Genomic DNA, 21,410 nt, shown 5'->3' on the forward strand with positions numbered 1-21,410 from the left:
CAATAAAAGTAAAGTTATATGCAGTATTTGCGGAGTAAATATTTGATTAAAAAATATACTATATTTATATTTGAAACAGCGATCTTCGTATAATTTGACGGGCGGATGGCCGAGAAGTTAAGGTGGAAGACTGCCATCTGGAGGACCAACAATCGAATTTGTATGGGTCGAAAAAATCAAGGAAATTTTCGAAAGTGGCCTCTTCAGATATGTCGAGACCCATCCTTCACCACCGGCCGCATCATTGTGACTTAGACGAAGTCATAACGAGCCCAGTAAAAAAAAGTCCTTCCTAGTGCCCACAGGGCGGAGTAAAAAAATCCTCGTATACTTTAAAATGTATGAAGTGTTAGAGATTACTAAAATTTTTTATATTAAAATATTTTAAAAATGCTTAGGGTTATTTCTTTATATTGTGTTCTGTCCATAGCTCACATGTAAAGGGAATTTATCTGGCAACGTCAATAGTAAAAAGAGAAACTGGCAACACTTCGCTTTGTCTGGTGCGAAGCATGCTTTACTGTTATCGAAGAAAATGAACATCTGCAGCATACCATAAAATTTCTTACTACAGTAAGAAAAAGCAGGTTATTTGAAAGTGTTAAAGGGCTGTAATAGATTGTAAGAAGAAAAATAAGGGGTGTCAAAAGATAATTTTCAGTTTAATATTTTGAATACATTAATGCATATTTATAAAGCTAGAGTTATGATGTCCGTAAAGGGATGTGTGACGTATGATGTAAGGAGAAGATATCTTAAAACTTTCACTAATTTGTTAAAGTATATTACACGAAGCTGCAGTTCCGCAGCCAAAACAGATTATGTTGACGTTCCACAATATCCTCCTATTAGACCTCATGGCCGTGAAGGAAACAGACGTTATCAAAGACAATTATGGTATGATCATATTAAACAATTACCAACGGCGGAGGAAAAGTTATTAGAGTTGACTGCCTATGATAAACGTTATATGGCAATCGTTCGCCCGTCAACTCCAGTATATAATGCATTACCATTATATCAATATTATACAAGAACAAGATTTATTGAAGGGCTTCCTGAAAATTTTCGAAACGTAGAAATAATGGAAGATGAATATGAAAACGTTAAAGCACATTTTCTTGAAAAATTGAAGAAAAGCTATCTTAGGATACAAACTGATGATCCAGTTGAAAAAGAATGTTTAGGAGGAAACTTTGCTTTTCATCAAGCTGTATCCACAATAATGCCAGCCATGAATAAGCAATATAGCCATCTTTTGAAAGCTCAGGTGAGAGTTCATTGGTATTAATGGCTTATATTCTACATTTATATCTGATAGTTAATATATTTACAGTGTGCTGAGTTTTATTAATTATATTATAATAAACTAATATAAAAGCTTTTTAAAATTATCAACGTTGGTGTATTTACGGATGCCATTAAAAATATGAATTGAAATACTTTTATCAGTGCAAAAAGTTATTTATTACAATTGTTAAGGTTATGTTTATACTGTATATTTCTAGTCATTGGATCTTGCTAATTCATTTACAATTCTAAAAAATAAGTGGTCATAAAATTAATATTTACTCCTTTCTAAATTGCACTTTTATAAAATACTTGCTCAAAATTCTTTTAATGCAGTATATAAGTTTTGTTCTTATTTGAATGTTTTTCCTGAAGATGATCATTTAAAATGATCAAAAATGTTAGAATAAAAGTAACTTTTTTATTTTTTACATTTTATTGCTTTAGCAGCGAGGTCTCATTCCATTTCTGCACACAGTTCCTTTCCACCACACTCTTAGAAAGTTCTATAGCCACGGTGGCAAAAGTGTGGCTCTTTTCTAGTACGCTTAAATTTATACCAAATTTGTTTTTATTTTAATTTTGCTTTTATTATTTTTTATGTATGATTCCTGGATAATATAAAATAAATAATATATTGTTTGAAATAAAAAAAGTCAAAATATGGCAGCGTTATACATTATTTATTAAAAAATAAATGTAATATTTATTAAATAACATAATATGTAAAAACATGTTTATTTTACTATATAAAAACTGACCAAATTTGTCTTTAGCTGTGGAAAAATATGTATATATGTATATGCGGCTCTACAACTAATTCTGTTTTCAATATATGGCTCAAGTTCTAAAAAGTCTGGCCACCCCTGGTCTATACCGTGATAGCCAAAATGCAACTTGCAAACTGCATGCAGCTCTTCTAGACCTTATTGCAGCTCCTGTATATTGGACTCCTATCCTTAATATATACAGGGTGTATCAGTACAGTGGTTACAAACTTTCAGAAGAGATAGAGTACACCTAGATGATGGGAAATCACATAGTAATGCATGGTCGGAAATGCTTTCCTGGTATGGTAGTGATGACACAAAAACACAAGAAAGGAAAGACACAAACAGGGTGAGAAAACATGTTTATTATTCTTAGTGATTTCCCATCATCTAGGTGTACTCTATCTCTCCTGAAAGTTTGTAACCACTGTACTGATACACCCTGTATACAGTATAAAAAAATTTAATTTATATTATATATAAAATAATGTTTGATATAAGATGTGGCTCACACATATTTCTGATATGCAGTATATGGCTCTTACTGTGACAAAGTGTGGCCACCCCTGTTCTATAGTGCACTTGTTGTTACAGATATCATTCTGGTGTTCGGTAAGATGGATTTGTAATATCAATAATCATGCAATAATATCAAAGTATGTAGATAGATCACTTTTCCCACCTACAGCATTGATTGCACAAAGTGAGAAGCTTATGTTTATAACTCCTTTCATTTCATACCTAGGACCCGTTTCATTACGAATCACCAAATATTAGATTCAAGTTATATATACTGCATTAAAAGGTTTTTGAGTGAGTGGTCATAAAATTTTGAAGAATTAAATAATAAAAAGAAGTGTTTGCATCTGTCATGTTGAAGTAGGATGTTTGTTTATTTCTAATATTAACATTAAAAATAAACAATCCTGCTTCAACAGTTTGAGATTTAATAAAATGTATCTTGAGCAAATAATTTTTTCTTTTAAGTATAGGTTGAAATTCATTTGTATTAAGAAATTTCCTAAATTTAGATAAATATTCTGTAAGTAAACACTTGATATCATACAATGAAACACAGACAAGAAAAAATTATTTGTACTATTGAGGCATTTAGTTTATTAATTGCTTGCTACTTTGCTGTAATATTAAGCATTGTTTTTCATTGTGTATTAAAAGAATACAACTGAATTTATCAAGAAAAGTGTCCCAATTTATTTTTTTCTTCACTCTAAATGAAAAAACTCTGAAGATTACAAATTTGATTTCTCCAGTATTTTATTACTCCTTCCATTTCATACCTAATGTTTCAGTACAGACCAGAGTTTGGAAACTCTGGTCTGTACTGAAACATTGCTTATAAATGTTATAAGAAGAAAGCACTAGCATAATTTTGTGTATTGTAAATATAATTTTATTAAAGTATTCTTTTTGAATTTATAGAACATCAATGATATATTTTATTTTAGGTGGCATTTAAACCAAGATGTGAATCCTTTTGGTGGAAAAGTAATATACACAGTGAGAGTTTTTATAAATCTAGATATAAAAAAGATTTTATGGATGTAAATTTTCAGTTCATTGATGAACCTGCTTATCAATTAAGAACAGATGAACCGTTATCACCGGTAAGTTTGATAATTTTATAGAAATTGTAGCTTTATGTGAAAAGATGGAAAAATATAACTGTTATATAAATTACTTAGTATATCTAAAAATTATTTACTACATTTATTACATGTCAGCAAGCATTATCATACTGTATTAATTCTCCTTATATGGATCTTAAAATTCAAATGAAAGGTTTTTAATCACAATCTAAAACAGTTTGATTATCTTGGAAGAAACATCAAATTAATTCCTCCAAAAACTTATCAACGATAGGATAGCTTTTAGAATACTGAGTTATATAAATATTAAATATGCTTTCCAGATAAGAATTAAACTCATTACAACTTTCCTAGGTAATATACCTGTATGTTCTAATTCTATGAAAATTTTGTCTAGCATAATCTACCTATTCTTAAGGAAGATAGAATGCATAAAGGTATATTTAAAGCTTTTATTGCTGCTTTATATGAGCAACACAAGCACACCAATGAATGTATGAGAAAGCAATACTATATTTGTGAAGTAGATATGCCTTTCTGCATAGCTAGAGTCCAGAAATAGCCAATAAAGATGTACTTAATAAATCATAGTCCTGAGAGTAAGAGAGGGATAAATGTTTGTAATGAAAAAATTTGCAGTGAAGTTGTTGATTATTTGATTATAAGCATTTATAAGTATACTTTGGCTAAGAGAGTAGTCAGGATTTTCTCCAGGGGAGGCAAAAATAAGATAATATTTATTAAAAAATGGTTTTATTTGAAAATGCTGAAAGTAATTAGTTGCAATGCTATTTGAACCTATCTAAATCTTATTTCAGCATTAGCCTACGAGAGTTCTAGCTAAATCTTGTCAAAATTTCTTTCTCAAATTTATTTTTAGCTTCCAGACCCTCTTTTTATGCACACTCATTCAACAAGCCGATTTTCTGTCATTGTTGACTGTATCCAAGTTTTTACCCTGCATAAGATGCTGAAGGATCTTTCAATAGTGCATATTGTGCAGAGCTGTGCAAGTGAGATAAGTAGTGCCTGTTTTATGGATTGGTAGAACAATTGCATTTCTTTAACGAGTGCAGCTAGTTCTATCGCCTTCAGTTGGCATTTGTCACATTTTTTCCTTTCCATCAGTTGTACCAAAGTTCAGCTTCACTGAGGAAATCATTCAAATTGTAGGTTTTTTTTTTTAAATAATCCTCATACGTCATATCAAGCATTACGTGAGGGTGCAACATAAGCAATGAGAATGTGGGCAAGTTCTCAGAAAAATGCTGTTCCAGAGACATTATTAATGAATCTGTGTACAGAATAATTAGTGATCTCCAAAACTCACTAGGAGTCTGTGCTGGTGGATTTGCACGATGTTTCTGATGATTTATGACTTGCGGCATATTGAAATCTGTTCCAAGATGCTTGGCGATTGTTTCAGCCTCTGCTATAACACTTTAACTTTCAACAACTGCATTTCCACGGTGTTTTCTCATGATGTCTGTGATTTTTTTCATGTGATTTGCACATTGAAGTAAGTTCACACATTTTGACTGAAGAGTATTTACTACTGGTTGCAGGAGTGCTGAATATTTTGTTATGAGACAAACACTAACAGTGAATTCTGATTTTGTTGCAGCACAATGCATTTGAAATGCAGCTTTTCTCATTGCATTGTTACTGTCTATTGATAGTTTTTCAAGTGCCATAATGATTTGCATATAATGTTCCTTGAATGTGGCAATACTTTATTTTTGAGACCAGTCAGTTTCACAGAGCATTGGTATATTCGATATGCATTTTTGACAAAGGGCTGATTTTTGGAAGAATCTTATTATTTCTTTTATTGTGGAGACTGTGTTTCTTATCACTGCTATTTTGTTTAAGATATTTACAACTAAGTTCAGTTTGTGACTAGCAGAATGAAAGTATAATGCTCTCGTATACTTTTCTCAAAGAATTTTCTGGACACCACTATCATTTCCTGCCATAGTGGAACACCCAGCGTATCCTTGTCTGACACACTTTTTCTGGATCAAGGCCTACCTTTTCTGCAAAGTTGTTAATTGCAGATGTTACAGATTTTGCATTCATGTCAGTCAACTCTACAAAACCTAGAAATTTCTCATGAACCATCACCTTTTCTTCATCAAAAACTCTAACCCCCAATGAAAAGTTGCTCTTTTCCTAATATGTCACTGCTCTTGTCTGCCAGGATACTGTAAGCACATGCTTTCTTTATTTATGTCAGTAGTGATGTCGTCTCTAATGACATCGCCACATAGGCAGATTATTTCATTTTGAATCTGTGGTGACATGTAAGTGGCATAAAGTATAAAGGATAAATACCGGAACAAAATTAAAATAAACAACTAAAGAGCCTTTGACTGGTGGGCTTCTTCTCTCAGTAAATCGCAAACATTTTTGATCCTCGTCAGGTTCTTCCTCAATCATAACAGAATTCTGTATTTTAAAAATTTAAATATCCCGTCAAAGTTGACCGTTGTTTTAGAAAAAACTGCATTCTGGAATGCTGTTGCGTGTAGCCGATGTCGCCATATTAGACTTGCACATTGAGAGTATAGTGCTACTTCAGGGATTTGTTAAGGAAGGCTTTCCAAGCTGATGATAAGTTGATTTCCTTTTTAAAATTGATACAGTGCGTATTGCTGGAGGTGTTGAGTAATATGTGTACAGCTTCGAGCCATTTGAGGTGATCTTGTCGAAACGTGGAGTGAATAATCCGGCACAGATGAATAGAGGCTTTATCTCTGAGTCAGATGAATAGACTGCTAAGGCGGTATTTTGTCTATGATGTAATATGTCCACTTTGTGTTCATTAATCCTCGTTTGTATGTTGCGTTTGGTGGATCCGATGTAGACAGCTTCGCTGTTATCTCTGTGGTCGGTGATGGGTACTGAGTATATTCCCAGAAGTCTGTTTCTATCCGGAGCGTCTTTTCCGTTCCTAAGTCACTCGAAAATAGTTGGGCATCTCCTAAAAGCTAAGCGGATATCCTTTTTCTTTGCTATTTGGTAGTATATAGTTTGTGAAGTTTCTTTCATAGAGGAAACTTCACAAACTTCTTCATTGGAAGAAACTTCAGTCTGATGCACTTTTTTGCACTGTCTACTTTTTTTTTCATAGCATGTTCATATCATTCTTGTCTTGCTCTTGCTTTCTTTGATCTGCTACTTTCTCCCATGTTTATTGTTGAGGCCCAATCTGGAGATTCTAAATCATACAGCTCTGCTGGTTTTCCTTTAAATAAAAAAAAATAGTTTCACAATTAGTTTTGCTCACATACACATATAGTTTTGTGTTTACAAGTAGAGAAAAATTGGAAGTAGTGAGACAGCAAAATTTATAACAAGAAAGCAACTTTACATGAAAGAATTTCCATCTTGAGCCCTTGTAATTCATTCTAATATACTTTTTTATGGCATAAGAGTCTGAGAAAATGTACATGCCTATTATTTTCTTCATAAACATTACTGTTCTATTTAACTAATTTTCTTTTCTGTAATTTGGCTTTAAAAGTCCAGGTATGAAAGAGATATCAGGTAAGAAGTTTATCTTTTCATTACACCTTTTACTTCAGTTTGTTTAAATATTAAGTAAAATTCTACATGTTATTTGTAAAACCTTTAAATTAAAGTTAATTGTGTGTGTCACCATATTCATTCTGAAGGGAACAGAGGATTTTATGACTCCACGAAAAAATTTTCTCAAAGGTGGTTGGTACGTAATATTTCACTGTCCCACCAATTTTTTCTACAGGGCATCTATTATTTTTCTCAGAATTAAAATAATCATGAAACAACCGTTTAGCAGGATTGAAGCATGAATTAAGAAAAGCATCTCACTGTTTCCCACTCTTTGCTATATGAATTACAATGTAACACAACCTCAATTTATAAAAAAATATTACCAAAAACAAGACCAATTATGTACACTTACCTGATATGAAATGTTTATTGCAAATGCATTTATTATCCGTCACAGAAGAATTGGTAAAGTTTTGCCTGTTAATTCTGGCAAGCCATTCCGTTCACCTTTGCCGTGAAAGATTTTCGGTTTTTTTATGTTGATGGTGAATTATTGTCAGAATTCGGAAAAATGACCAACCTTTATACTTTCTATGGTTCGAATTGCAACCAAATACTATGCAATGAATCATAATAAATTAAAATTAAACTTGAAAAAATATGAGTTACATGGAAATATCGAGGTCGACAACCAAACCAATAGCAACCAATATGGTGTGCACTTCTTTGCACAGTCTCTGTATATGTGAGCAGAGTTGTGTGATGTCACGTGCGCCCCTTCTATGCCTTGGTTTTTGTCGGTTTTGGATTTTGTCGATTGTTTTTGGACAGATTATTGATGAAAACATAGGTATCACTGTATTTATATATACTAAAGATTATTTGAAATTGATGCTTTCATTGAAAATAAAAAACAATTTTGTTTTTAGTGATAAAAAATTTCAGCATTATAATAATCAATGTGCAATTCAATGTTTTTTTTTATTTTATTTTTTTTGTCTGTTGCTGTATGTTTAGTTCTTGTAACTATGTTCATAACTTTCAATTTATTAATTCTAATGTTCATTTTTTACTATATCATGTAGTATCTTTGCTTTGATTTTAATAAATATAAGTGTTTGTGTAAAAATCTCATGATAAGTTAATATTTTAGTGATTACTATATTTTGATGTTTTTACTTTGGCTTTTGTCTTTTTTATTCTTATTTATTACATATTTATCATGTCTGTTTTTTACTTGTACCAACTTTATGTTTGTTATTTAAATCTTTTAAATTTTTATTTTGTATTTTTAGTGGGGTTTTTTATTACTGTATATGGGAGAAGTCATCTCTTGCCCTAGGATAAGAGATGACTTTCCAATCTCTTACCCAATCCAAGTTTGTTAAAGTAAGATAAATAAATAAAGTTTAGGGTTTAGGATAATGTTTGCCAGTTTTCTCCATAAACTTTAGTCCAAAGTCTGACCCAGCATCCTTATTGTGAGAGGCAGGTACTCATTAGACCTCAGTTTTTCTTTGTAGAAATATCTATTCCAATTTATTGATATTGAGAAATCCCTCAATATCAATACATCTCCAGCTGATTAAAATATCAACAGATATTGCAATATGAACTAAGAGAGAGAAATTTTAATTAAAACCATTTTAACTGTGTTAATATTTATAATCAGATCATTATATAACATCGTGACTATAAGCAGTACTTGTCTGAACCTTGCCTGTTATGTTCTTGTTCTGTTCAAATATGGAAAATCTTGTTCAATTTTATTTCAATCAAATCAACCTGATGAGGATAGTTGTAAGCTATTGAAAGTACTTGCAATTTTGAATAAAAAGTTGTTTTTAGTGCCATAAGACAGAGTACATTACATCATAACTATTTTCACATGAAGTGTAGTTAATTTTGCCATCTTATCTCCAGAGCATTGTAAAATGCCAGGGAATCAAACCAAGTCCCAAATATAACATATGGAAATATCAACTGTCATTTGTAAATTTTAAAACAGCTATATTAATTATGCACTATTATGAATTTGAGAGAATAGTCTGTAAAATTAATTGTATTGATTGGCTATGAAGGAGATGAGATACTTGGGATAAACAATTAATGTTAAAAAATTAAAAAAAAAAACAAATTTTAAAAGACTAAATAAAATCTCATTGTAATGGAACAGGATATGCCTGCATTATGATTGTTCAGAATAGAAATCATTTTCAACTCCAACAACTATAAACACAGAAAGTAATTAGGAAAATATTTGACAAATGCATAACTACTCTCGTAATATATGCATATTACAGCAAACTTTTAACTAAAAATGTGCTGTAAGTACAGTAGAGAACCGAAAATCGGAATCAATTGGGGACTGGGGTTGTTCAGATTAGTGATTTGTTCCGATTACCGATTATGTACGAATAAATATATTAACCTGTCCAATGTTCAAATTTTTCTCCGCTGCGTGTCGCTTCGTGTTGAATTTTCGTCGATTTTAAGCCTAACGAAAATTTTTATAATAATAATCGAGGCTATCGTATCGTTAAAAATTATTTCTGCATTTTGTACAAACAAAATAAATATATTGAAGAATATAAAAACATGAAAATTATACTTTAGAAGTAAATTTAGTATCAAAAATGTTCGATTCAGCACGACACAGTCCGACTGAAAATCGTTCCGATTACCGGCGATTCTGATTACCGGGGTTCCGATTAACGAGTCTCTACTGTACTTTAAATCTTGGAAATGAGAGAGAAATAATGCTAGCACATCTGGTTTACTGGATGTTAGCCTTTTATGATTGGCAAAATATAGATCAGTACTGATTGAGTACTGATCTCAATAACTCCAAATGTAACAAAGGACCAGTCAAATAGATGTAAATCAGATGTGGGCCGTATTCAATGTTATTCAGTAAACAAAACATACTGTAATTAGAAAAAAGGCTCTAACAAAGGCCTTTTTTGTTGCTAGGCTTTTATGACGTACGTAAACAGTTAGACTTTCTTCTCTTTTAATTTCCACAAAATGTTGGAAATGTTGATTCTTAATGGGCTATGTGTGGTTTGCAGGCTGCCAGTTTGCGACCCCTAATATAGATCATGTATCATAGAGGAAACTTTTTCTGATTGGTTGTGTGTGATATTTTTTGCAAACGATTGCCAATTTACATCCAGCTATAATAATGCTACTATTTAGGCATTCATTACTAATGGCAATTATTTGTCTTAAAACGAAAAATTAGGTTAATGGATGTTTATATTTGTGACATTTTTTTATGCTTTTTTTTTATTATAGATAGTTCCATTGGAAGATCCATTATGTAAATTTTCAGAAGACAATATCCCAATGTTTAATTATCATCCAAAATATCAAGGATATGAATATGATAAACGATATCCATCAAGTGTTCCGGGTAAAATTTCTTATTTTTATTTTCTTTTAAATTCTTAAATAATTATTATATTAATTAAATTATTTTTAATATCAACTGTTGTTTTAAAGAATAACATTTGCTACAATTCTATAACTTTTAAAACATTGACATAAATTTAAACATGAAAAATTTGCATCAAAGTTAACATATACAGGGTGGGCCAATGGAAACAAAACGGCAGAGTTATCGTGTTTGTCCAAGCAAATTTTTGTGATTCTGAATACAACAGAGAACAAAAAATTTTAAAAACTCATTTATTTTTTTTTTAACTAAACAAACATTTATTTCAAATAAAGTAACAAACATAAGAAAAAGTTATCAAGTATTCAATAAATATTCGAATTGAGCACCACTAGCCTCCATACAATAATACAAATTTTGCTCAAAACAGTTTCTTATACTTCAGAAAGTTTCGGGTGTTATTTGACAACACTCGTCTATAATTCTTTGTCGCAATTCTTCAAGAGATCCTGGTTCGAATGCATAGATCTTACTTTTTAAATGTCCCCAAAGAAAAAAATCAAGAGGACTAAGATCTGGGGATCTAGCCAGCCATTCTAAAGGACCTCTATGTCCGATCCAATACCCAGAAAAAGCCATGTTCAAAAACTCTGTAACTGGTCTTGCATAATGTGGGAGGCTCCATCTTGTTGGAAAGTAAGGTGATCTTCTAAGTATCGGTCATCATGTTCGATGATATCAACAAGTAATGGATGTACAACATTTTCAAGTAAATCTGAATAACTTTCTCCCGTTTGATTACCATGTAGGAAAATGGGACCAAGCAATTGATCTCCAAAAGATTTTGGCCCACACATTTAGCTTTTGTGGAGTTTGGCTATGAACTTCATGAAATACACTTTGGTTATTATCAGACCAATATCGACAATTGTGACGATTAACTGTTGAGTTTAAAAAAAAACGTGCACTCATCAGAAAAACAAATGTTAACCCTTAGCCTGCTGTTTGCCACGCCCCCTTATTTTGTAAAACGGCCAAGGGCAAAATAGGTGAATCAGGCAATATTATTTTAAAAATTCACCAAAAATTAAATTATTATTTTATTTATATGAAAAAAATCACATATATTTATCAATATAGTTAGTTTTAAATACGACATTTTTCAATAAAGTTTGTTTGAAAAATTTATGAGAAAAAAAAAATAATATATGATAACTGACATTCAAACTTGAAAATTTGTTACTTTTTGTCAAAATTAACATTGTCTGGTTACTTCATTCTTATTGTCACTGAGCCAGAACGACGTAGAATATTGTTCTGTACAATTTGATATAACATTTATGCATGTACGTTTATTCGTTGTGAAATTATCACACATTATATCAAACATTTGTTTGAAATCTGAACTATATTCTGCTTTCAACTAATATAATGAACTAATATACTTTATTCATTTCATATCAAACAAAATTATATATTTTTGTAATAAACATATGATTACCAGTAGCAATAGATGTAACATTTGCTGATATTTTAGATTTAAAAAAAAATTAAAAAATATATATAAAATATCGGAAATGAAGGTCATAACTTGAATATTTATAATGCATTAACATATTGTAGCTGAATAAACTTATTATAGCATTAATGCTAATAATGAAATAAAAAATTATCAGAAAGTGAAAAATTAAGAAAAAAAACCGATAATTAAAATTTTTTAAGTCGACAAAACACCACCTGGACGAAAATATGTAAAACAGACGATAAACAAGATGATGCCGTCAAGTGCTGACATCTGTTGTCGATAAATTTTATAAAATTTGATTGTTAACAGGGTAACGATCAATCGGTACACTGGCGTTTTTGCTAAGCAATTAGGGTAACGATAGATTGGTACCCTGGCCGGGTAAAGGTTAAAAAGATAATCCACGCCAATTCTTAACTTTTCTATCATTATTTCACAAAATTGCTGTCGCCAATCAAAATCATCTTCGTTTAATTGGTGAACTAAATTAATTTTGTATGGATGAAACTTGTGAGCTTTGAGGATTCGGTGAATAGGTGTTCTGCTAATGCTAGTCACAGCCTCCAGCTTCCTTGTACTTAAAGTTGGGTCCACAGCAACTTGCCCCAAAATCCCAATCTATGTCGCTTCGTTTCTTACTGGACGTTCATGTCCAGGGTTGTGTCTTTTGTTAGCCACAGAACCCGTTAACTGAAACTTTTGAACCAACTCCAGAATGTATTTTGTGTTACAATGTTTGTTTTGATAGTGTTGATTAAATAAATTTGCAGTAAGATGAGCATTCTCACCATTTCTGAAATGAAGAATTACTATTTCCACTCTTTCAGCAATTGTGTAAACCAGGGGTTCTCAAAGTGGGCGTTACCGCCCCCCTGTGGGCGGTGTGTAAATCTAGGGGCGCTGGAGGCAGGTAATGAACGGTGACCAAAAGCAAAAGTTGGGGTCACTGATGGGTTACGGGGCGTTGGGTACAACTTTATGGAACAAAGGGGGCGGTGGATCGAAAAAGTTTGAGAACTCTTGGTGTAAACCATAACGATTATGATTTGTTTATTTTGAATTTTGTACAACATAATCTTAAATTTTGATTGAATCACTAAGTGGTCAAGCTTAATGTGAACAATACAAAAAAGAACATCTGCAAACAGATAACACATTATCAGCCTTAATTTTATGATCAATTTTTTTTCCTTGCATATGTGGTCTAGCTAAAAAGGTTTTTTTTTATGTTTGTTAATAGTTTGTGTAATTTTTTCCGAAATAAATGTTTGTTTAGTTAATAAAAGATAAATGACTTTTTATATTTTTTTGTTGTCTGTTGTATTCAGAATCACAAAATTTTTATTGCAAAAGATGTCTCCCTTGAGAATAAAATCGACCTGTCCAAGCAATTTGCTTGGATGAACATGATAACTCTGCCATTTCGTTTTCGTTGGCCCACCCTGTATGAATAATACATTAAAAAAAGTACCACAGAATAAACTGTATAAACTAATAAATCTATATTACATACCCAAACAGCATACAGTGTATAGTTTGTAATGAAAAAATGTTTTCAGTGGGCTGTAGCCAACATCATCAGGTTATGACCACTTTTTAAATGTAGAACAATGTTTTACCAGAATCCAACAAATGCCTGAAGGACATTTTGAACTTGTGGACTTAACATGCTACCCGTCCTTTCAACGTGAAGGTTTGATGTACAGTACATGCAACACAGAGGCTATCCATAGGAACTGTCAATACTGTCATCCCTATCTTCAAGAATAATGTTGAATGTAGTCCACATCTATGCTAGATATGTGGACTACATCCTTGTTGTTTAGAAAAATAAACTAGATGTGCAAGCTGTGTTACACACTTACACCAACAACCCATATGGTCAAAAGTAAGAACAGGAATATTATACAGAAGTGCATTTTCTTGACACGAATATAAGAAGAAAGAACAGCAGTTTTACACTACCAGTATAAAGGAAACCATTCTACCATCCAATGTTGATACTGGCGTATTCACATTATCTGTTCAAATTTAAAATAGTGGGCATTGGATCATTGATAAAAAGAGTTTACATGCACAGATCCAGTTACAAAAGTAGGAGGGATGAACTGAGTTATATCAAAACTGTAGAAGTATAACATAGATAAAACCCTAACATAGAGGACCTCATCAAGAAATACCCAAGCCCAACCAGAGGTAAAAAAAGCAGCAGCCCAATGTTACAGGAGTGTAACTTACAACAAAATATTTGCATAAAACTACAGAAAGATCACCAAAACTAAAAAGGTATCATTAGCTATCAAAAGGAGTCCAACTGTATACATGTTACTTAGGAACAACAAGGACACACTCAACAGAAATCATCCTCAAAAAGTATACACCATCCTCTTTAATGGACCACAGAGTTGTCAAGAAGCTACAGTACATAAACAAACCTCATCACTAAACCCGATATATTTAAAGCTATACATCAACCAATGCTGAATATTATCAGGCTAGAAACAGCTATAATATTAATAATTTATAAGACAAGTTGGCACTAGAAGTAGGCATTAGGTGCCATCTCTTGATAACTTTAATAATTATAGTTCTATCTTGAGGAAACCGTGTTTTGTATTTTCGTTTCTTTTCTTTTCTTTCGAAGACACAATGTAGTGACGTAAACTTAAACACTGGGCGAATTTTTCATCCTTTTTATTCGGTTGGAACGCTTTTTTATTACATAACGCGTTTCGGGCCGATGCCCCTCTTCAGCCAACTAAACATTAAAAAGTGAGAGATGACTATATACAAATATTTAAAATAAATATCGTGACAGTATACATAATTAGTTTTTTAGAGGTTGTTACCTTCTAAATCCTGGTAAGAGCTTGTATACCGTTAAAAGCTGGTCCGTACCTCATTCGGTAGTTTAGACGGATGTAATAGTCCAAGGGTACGAATCTTGATAAAAATTCCATAAAAAAGGAAGGTTTAGTATCAGTCTGTAGAAGTATACGGGGTTATTCTTTCACAAATCATATTCGTGAAACCATACCTGAGATTCGTCTTCCGGTGTGTTGTCTAACACTGAGCTCGTACTCCTCCACCTCAACTGCGGAGCACGATCTATTTTTAATTTGCATATGTCTGGTCGAGCATTAGCAGGGGAATGTTTCTTTTTTTTAATAGGTTTCTTTTCCGATAAAATTATTCGGGGGGTTAGCGGTGATTTTTTAGAACATAGCCGTGGCCATTGCTATTTTCTTCCGCAGTTGTTAGGTGGAGGAGTACGAGCTCAGTGTTAGACAACACACCGGAAGACGAATCTCAGGTATGGTTTCACGAATATGATTTGTGAAAGAATAACCCCGTATACTTCTACAGACTGATACTAAACCTTCCTTTTTTATGGAATTTTTATCAAGATTCGTACCCTTGGACTATTACATCCGTCTAAACTACCGAATGAGGTACGGACCAGCTTTTAACGGTATACAAGCTCTTACCAGGATTTAGAAGGTAACAACCTCTAAAAAACTAATTATGTATACTGTCACGATATTTATTTTAAATATTTGTATATAGTCATCTCTCACTTTTTAATGTTTAGTTGGCTGAAGAGGGGCATCGGCCCGAAACGCGTTATGTAATAAAAAAGCGTTCCAACCGAATAAAAAGGATGAAAAATTCGCCCAGTGTTTAAGTTTACGTCACTACATTGTGTCTTCGAAAGAAAAGAAAAGAAAATTTAATAATTATAATTTTAATTAAATAATTTAGAACTACAGGAAGAAAAGAATCTTTCCAGAGTGGGACTCAAACCTGCAACTCTTGGTTACCATGCAGATGTGTTGTCAATTACGCTACCCAGACCTCTGGTCCAATCTTCTCTTCAGTATATATAAGCTTACAAATAAATAACGACTAACCCGTTACGAAGCTATACATCCACAAGAGCCGAATTATCGGGCTAGAGTTGGCTATAATAAATAAATAATTAATAAGACAATTTGGCACTAGAGCTTGGCGTTAAGTTTAGTAAGAGATGCGCCTAATAATTATAATTAAATTAAATAAATAATTTTAATAATTTGGAACTGGAGGAAAAGAAATCGGCCCAAAGCGGGACTCGAACCCGCAACTTCTGCTATCCGTGCAGACACGTTACCAGTTACGCTACCCGGACCTTCAGTCCGATCTGCCTCCTCCAGTATATATAAGCTAACACGACGACCATCGACGGTCATTACAATGCCGGCTGGGGACACATCAAGTGCCCACGTCCTCCCAAGGCACTCAACCGGCCATCGCAACCCCGGCAAGGCGTATAAATATAAATAAATAACGACTAACCCGTTACAAAGCTATACATCCACAAGAGCTGAATTATCGGGCTAGAGTTGGCTATAATGACCGTCGATGGTCGTCATGTTAGCTTATATATACTGGAGGAGGCAGTCGGACTGAAGGTCCGAGTAGCGTAACTGGTAACGTGTCTGCACGGATAGCAGAAGTTGCGGGTTCGAGTCCCGCTTCGGGCCGATTTCTTTTCCTCCAGTTCCAAATTATTAAAATTATTTATTTAATTTAATTATAATTATTAAGTTTAGTAAGAGATGGCGCCTAACGCCAAGCTCTAGTGCCAAATTGTCTTATTAATTATTTATTTATTATAGCCAACTCTAGCCCGATAATTCAGCTCTTGTGGATGTATATATAAGCTTACGTTATAACCATCGACAGTTATTAGAATAGTGTAACTCCTTCTGGGCTCTTCTTCAGGAAGAGCCCAGGAGTTACAAAAATGTTCATTGTTCAAGTGCTAATCCTATTCACACTGGTTAATGGTTGATGTGAGTCATATTTTATATTCATCCAGGTGTGCTGTGCAGTTACATATCTATTCTCAAGATTAAGGAATGACAAATGGACAAACAGATGGATGACAGTGGGAATTTATAGGTCTAGAGTTTTTTCAAATTGCAGCCCAATCAACAAACCATGCAATTCTCCAATGGTGAACCTTTTGAAGCATTGAACTTTTCAAATACATAAGATAATGTGTGTTAATATGATAAAAACTGTCATGATATCTAATATGCATATAATGTTTAATGTTATAATATATCACACTATTTAAGAAATCTCAACATATTTGTCTAAATGTTATTACTTTAACTAACAAATGAAAATATTAAAACTAACTTATATTATACAGGATGTTCAGAAAATAATGTGCCATAGGAGCACTTGACAAAGCAAGAATGCTGTCCAGCAAAGCACTGATGATGTCAGTGTTTTGCTGGATGGCATTCTGAATGTTGTCAGATGCAATCTGTCTCATGTACAGTACTTCTTGTCTATGATAGATTTGAAGATTGTATGGTTGCAATGTACTTTCAAAAGTTGCTGATGTAATTCCAGATGTTAATTTTAAATAATTAGTAATAAAGATGTACTGTACATTGCAAGCTTCTGTTCTTACAGCAATGATACAAATTACTGTCTGTGGTATAGTACTTTGTTACTCCAGACAGATATTTAAAGTTGATTTAGCAGAGTGCAAACAGTGTGTGAGAGAATGAGATATACAAAGGCAGACTAGCAAGAGGTCGCAATTTTACCTTCAGGTATGCAGCATAAGGGATGTCATGTGTGATTCCATGCATTGCACTTCAATTGGCCCCAACATACTACATTCTTAAGAACAGTAGCTATATTTCAATGCATGAATGACTTCGATGATGCACTAAGACCTGGGAATCCCAGGAGTTCTATGACAGAACACAGCTAGAACATTATAGCCATATTCACAAGAAACCCAACTACTTCCATTTATCGTGTGGCTCTGGAAGTAGGAATTGGGTCAACCTTTGTGCATGCAATTCTCAAGAGGTTTTGTTATCTGTACAAGTCCCAATGTCATCAAGAGCTTTTTCCTGAGGACTACAAGGCAAGGATAAACTTTGTAGAAATGTTCATGGATCTTGGCAGATCCTCCCATTCCCAGATGAATTCGCTTCACAGATGAAGCATCCTGTTTGTTTGTGTTGAGGTAAACTCTACTGACATGCACTACTGAGCACAGGAAAATCTGCATCATCTGTGAGTGAAGTACACTCAACACCAGCAGAGTGTTAACCAAATGATTACTTGACTGATGAGTTCTTGTACAATTTCTCTGTACAATCCGGTGTTAACCAAATGATTACTTGACTGATGAGTTCTTGGGCCATTTTTTTATTGGCAGCATCCCAAAATTCTTTGGAGCTCTTAGTAGAACATGTTGGACCACTGCTTGCAGATGCAGTTCTTGATAACTATTGTGTTGGTAGAAAATAGCATTATCTCTTTCTCCTGGATCCTGCTTTTTTTTTTTACTCCTTCCTACCCTTTCAGTTTGGATCATCATCTCCCAGCCTTCCTTGCTCTTCCTAGATGTTTTGAGTTTTTTTGCTTCCTCTATGTTTTCTTAGAATATTGTTTCATATCTTTCTGCTGGTGACATAGATGTTTGTGAATTTTACTTACTAAATTTTGTGAACATCCAAATATGTCCAGCATTACTCTGGTCCTCTAGGTGCCAGACTAGTAAACTTTTATTATATATATAATTGTATCCTCTAAAAATTAATGTGTAACTTCTTCTGTAATTAAATTTAAATGCTTTTTTCATTTTGTTCCAAACTTTTGAAATGATATGTGATCTGTTAAAAGTATTTGCAGTTATACAGTTTTAATATGTAAATTTTAAATTTTTTTCTAAAGCTATTAAAAACATTATAAAAGTAATAAACTGTCTTAGTCAGTATTGCATGTTGATATGTCACTAATATTTTAATATTTCTATTTTGAATTAATCATTATAGCTCAGATGGCTCAAAATTATTTTATGTAGTTTGTATGAAATGAAACTGTTATCATCAAAATTTTAAGATTCTTTGATTACTTTGAAGATGATTGAATTGAATTTTTCATAACGATAAAGAAGCAAAATATTTATTAACACATAATATGATTTATTAAATATAGATAAAAGTAGTTGTAATTCCATACCTAGATTGATATTTAAAGGTCGGTTAAGTCATTGTTATACATCAGTGAAGAGAAGAGTATTACCCAGTACCATCACTCAGCACTGTAACTAGCTTTTATGCGCCCAGTGCAAGTTTCATAACTACGCTCCAAAACTATGACCCAAAACTTGGTCCAGGTCATTTCTGCGCTCCATCCAGAGTCTGTGCCTTATGCCTGGGCACCGCTGGTACCACCCTTGTTACGGCACTGCCATCACTATATCTAGGCTGTTTTCTTTGGAATATATTTACCCTCTTTTAAAATGAGTATCTTGGATAATCATCCAAAATATTCATTTTAAAAGAGGATATATACCAGGGGTGGGCAAGCAAGAGTTCAGTGGGAGCTGAAATGTAGGTTTCGCAAAATGCATGGGAGCCAGTTTTGTACTGTCGTGGGGGATAGTATGGTAAGGCGTGCAATTTTATTATATAATATAAAACAAATATGTTTATAAATATAAAATTGTAAAAATAATAATAAAAAACAGAAATTAACACTTTCAGCAGGAGCTGCATGTAACTCAAAAACAGCCGCATGCGGCTCTCGGAGCCACATTTGCCCATGTCTGATATATACAAAACAAGATGGAAATTATGCTGATGAAAGAAAAATCCATCATCATCATGAAGTAAACCATCAAACTGCATTTCGTGGCAATCAAATATTGTTCAGTTTTGTATTTTAAATTAAACATTTTGCATTACAGAAAAAGATATTTTTGTTACTGAACAGTATTAGTTATAATAATGTTTAAAACAAATAAGCTTAAAATGAACCTCTCAGTATTTTTTTTAAATTCCATCAAAACCTTTATTTGCTTATAGTGGTATAATAAGAATTTAATAATTAATTTGTCTTAAGCTCAAGAATATGTAATAAGAAATTTTTAATTTATTCAATAAATATTATTTTAAAATTAGACTATTTTTATTATGTATATCGTGTATGTATTTGTTTTTGTTTTTATAAATATAGGTGTTTGGCCTGGTAGTCCATATAAATTTCCTCTGATGTCTTTTCATAATATGAGAGATTTAGCAAATACAGAAGTAATTATTCATGAGAAAGACAGAAAAGTAAGACTTGATGCATATGGTTTAATTGTGTCATATGGCTGGTTAATGGGCATTGCCACTCATTTAGGTAAGAATTATAATGTTTAATTAGAAAACTTGTGAAAGCTGTATTTACAAAATATAATTTTTTTTAACAGGTTTTACTCCATTTCACGAATTAACTTATCCACTTGTTACACAAACAGTAGTTAGTAATGGCAAACTTTGGGCATTTTTTATTTATCAATTAAATACCATTGGATTACACAGTGATATAGATAATAATTCTCTTCAAAACTTATGTTGGTCATCTGGTCCTATGGAATTATTTGATGTAATTGAAAATAATGAATTTAAAGGTTTAAATGAAGATGTTTTCAAGATTTTATATAAATTTTTTATAAACAGGCCATATTATACAAAAGGATTAAACCTGACTCCTTATCTTAGTGAAGATAAAAGATCAGAAGAAGAAATATACCAAACTAAATTAAAACTGAGACAATTATATGAAAATAGAATATCAGACTATGAAATGTTGCAAGAAATTCCAATTTGGAAAAGAATTTATTGGAAAAGACCTATGGCATTGCCATCCATTTGGTTAAAATAAATTATTGAATATTAAAACAGAAATTTGTCTGTAATTCTCATTGCCTGTAATTGTGTCCATCTGAAAGTGTCATAATTATAAAATAGTATAAAGTTTGTTTTCAAAATTAATTATTAGTATAATTTCATTTGATTTGAAATAAACTAATTAGAAATATAATAAATTGTCATTTTTATACATATATATAAATATGTATAATATGTTATGGACAAAGTGATTAATATGGGCATTATTCATAATGACCGGTCATTATGAATACTGCTATCATCTAATCGGGCAAAGCGATATGTTGAGGAGTGATCATCCAACATATGCTAGCCAATCAGCACTTGCATCTGAGTTGTGCGTGCGTATTGTGTTTAGTACCGAATTTGGCGGCAGTCGCAATTGTTTGTTCTCTTGGCAGATTCCTCCTGGAGGGGAGCCACCGATTGTTTAACGTCACTAGTTATTGATTCACGGTAGTTCTTTAACATACGTATCAATAATTAGTGACGTTAAACAATCGTGGCTCCCTTCCAGGAGGAATCCATCGAGAGCACAAACAGATGCAACCG

General features: G+C 32.5%; 1 protein-coding gene across 1 annotated transcript; it reads left to right on the forward strand.

The window, feature by feature from the left end:
* Positions 1-487: 487 nt before the first annotated feature.
* Positions 488-20,963, forward strand: mRpS30 (mitochondrial ribosomal protein S30). Its single transcript, XM_067283297.1, has 5 exons — positions 488-1,270; positions 3,527-3,685; positions 10,499-10,616; positions 20,161-20,328; positions 20,399-20,963. The coding sequence occupies exons 1-5, from the start codon at positions 683-685 to the stop codon at positions 20,851-20,853; spliced, it is 1,488 nt and encodes a 495-aa protein (XP_067139398.1). The 5' UTR covers positions 488-682; the 3' UTR covers positions 20,854-20,963.
* Positions 20,964-21,410: the final 447 nt, after the last annotated feature.

Source organism: Centruroides vittatus, unplaced genomic scaffold, assembly GCF_030686945.1.
Source record: "Centruroides vittatus isolate TY-2023 unplaced genomic scaffold, ASM3068694v2 contig_980, whole genome shotgun sequence".
Classification (NCBI taxonomy): Eukaryota; Metazoa; Arthropoda; class Arachnida; order Scorpiones; family Buthidae; genus Centruroides; species Centruroides vittatus.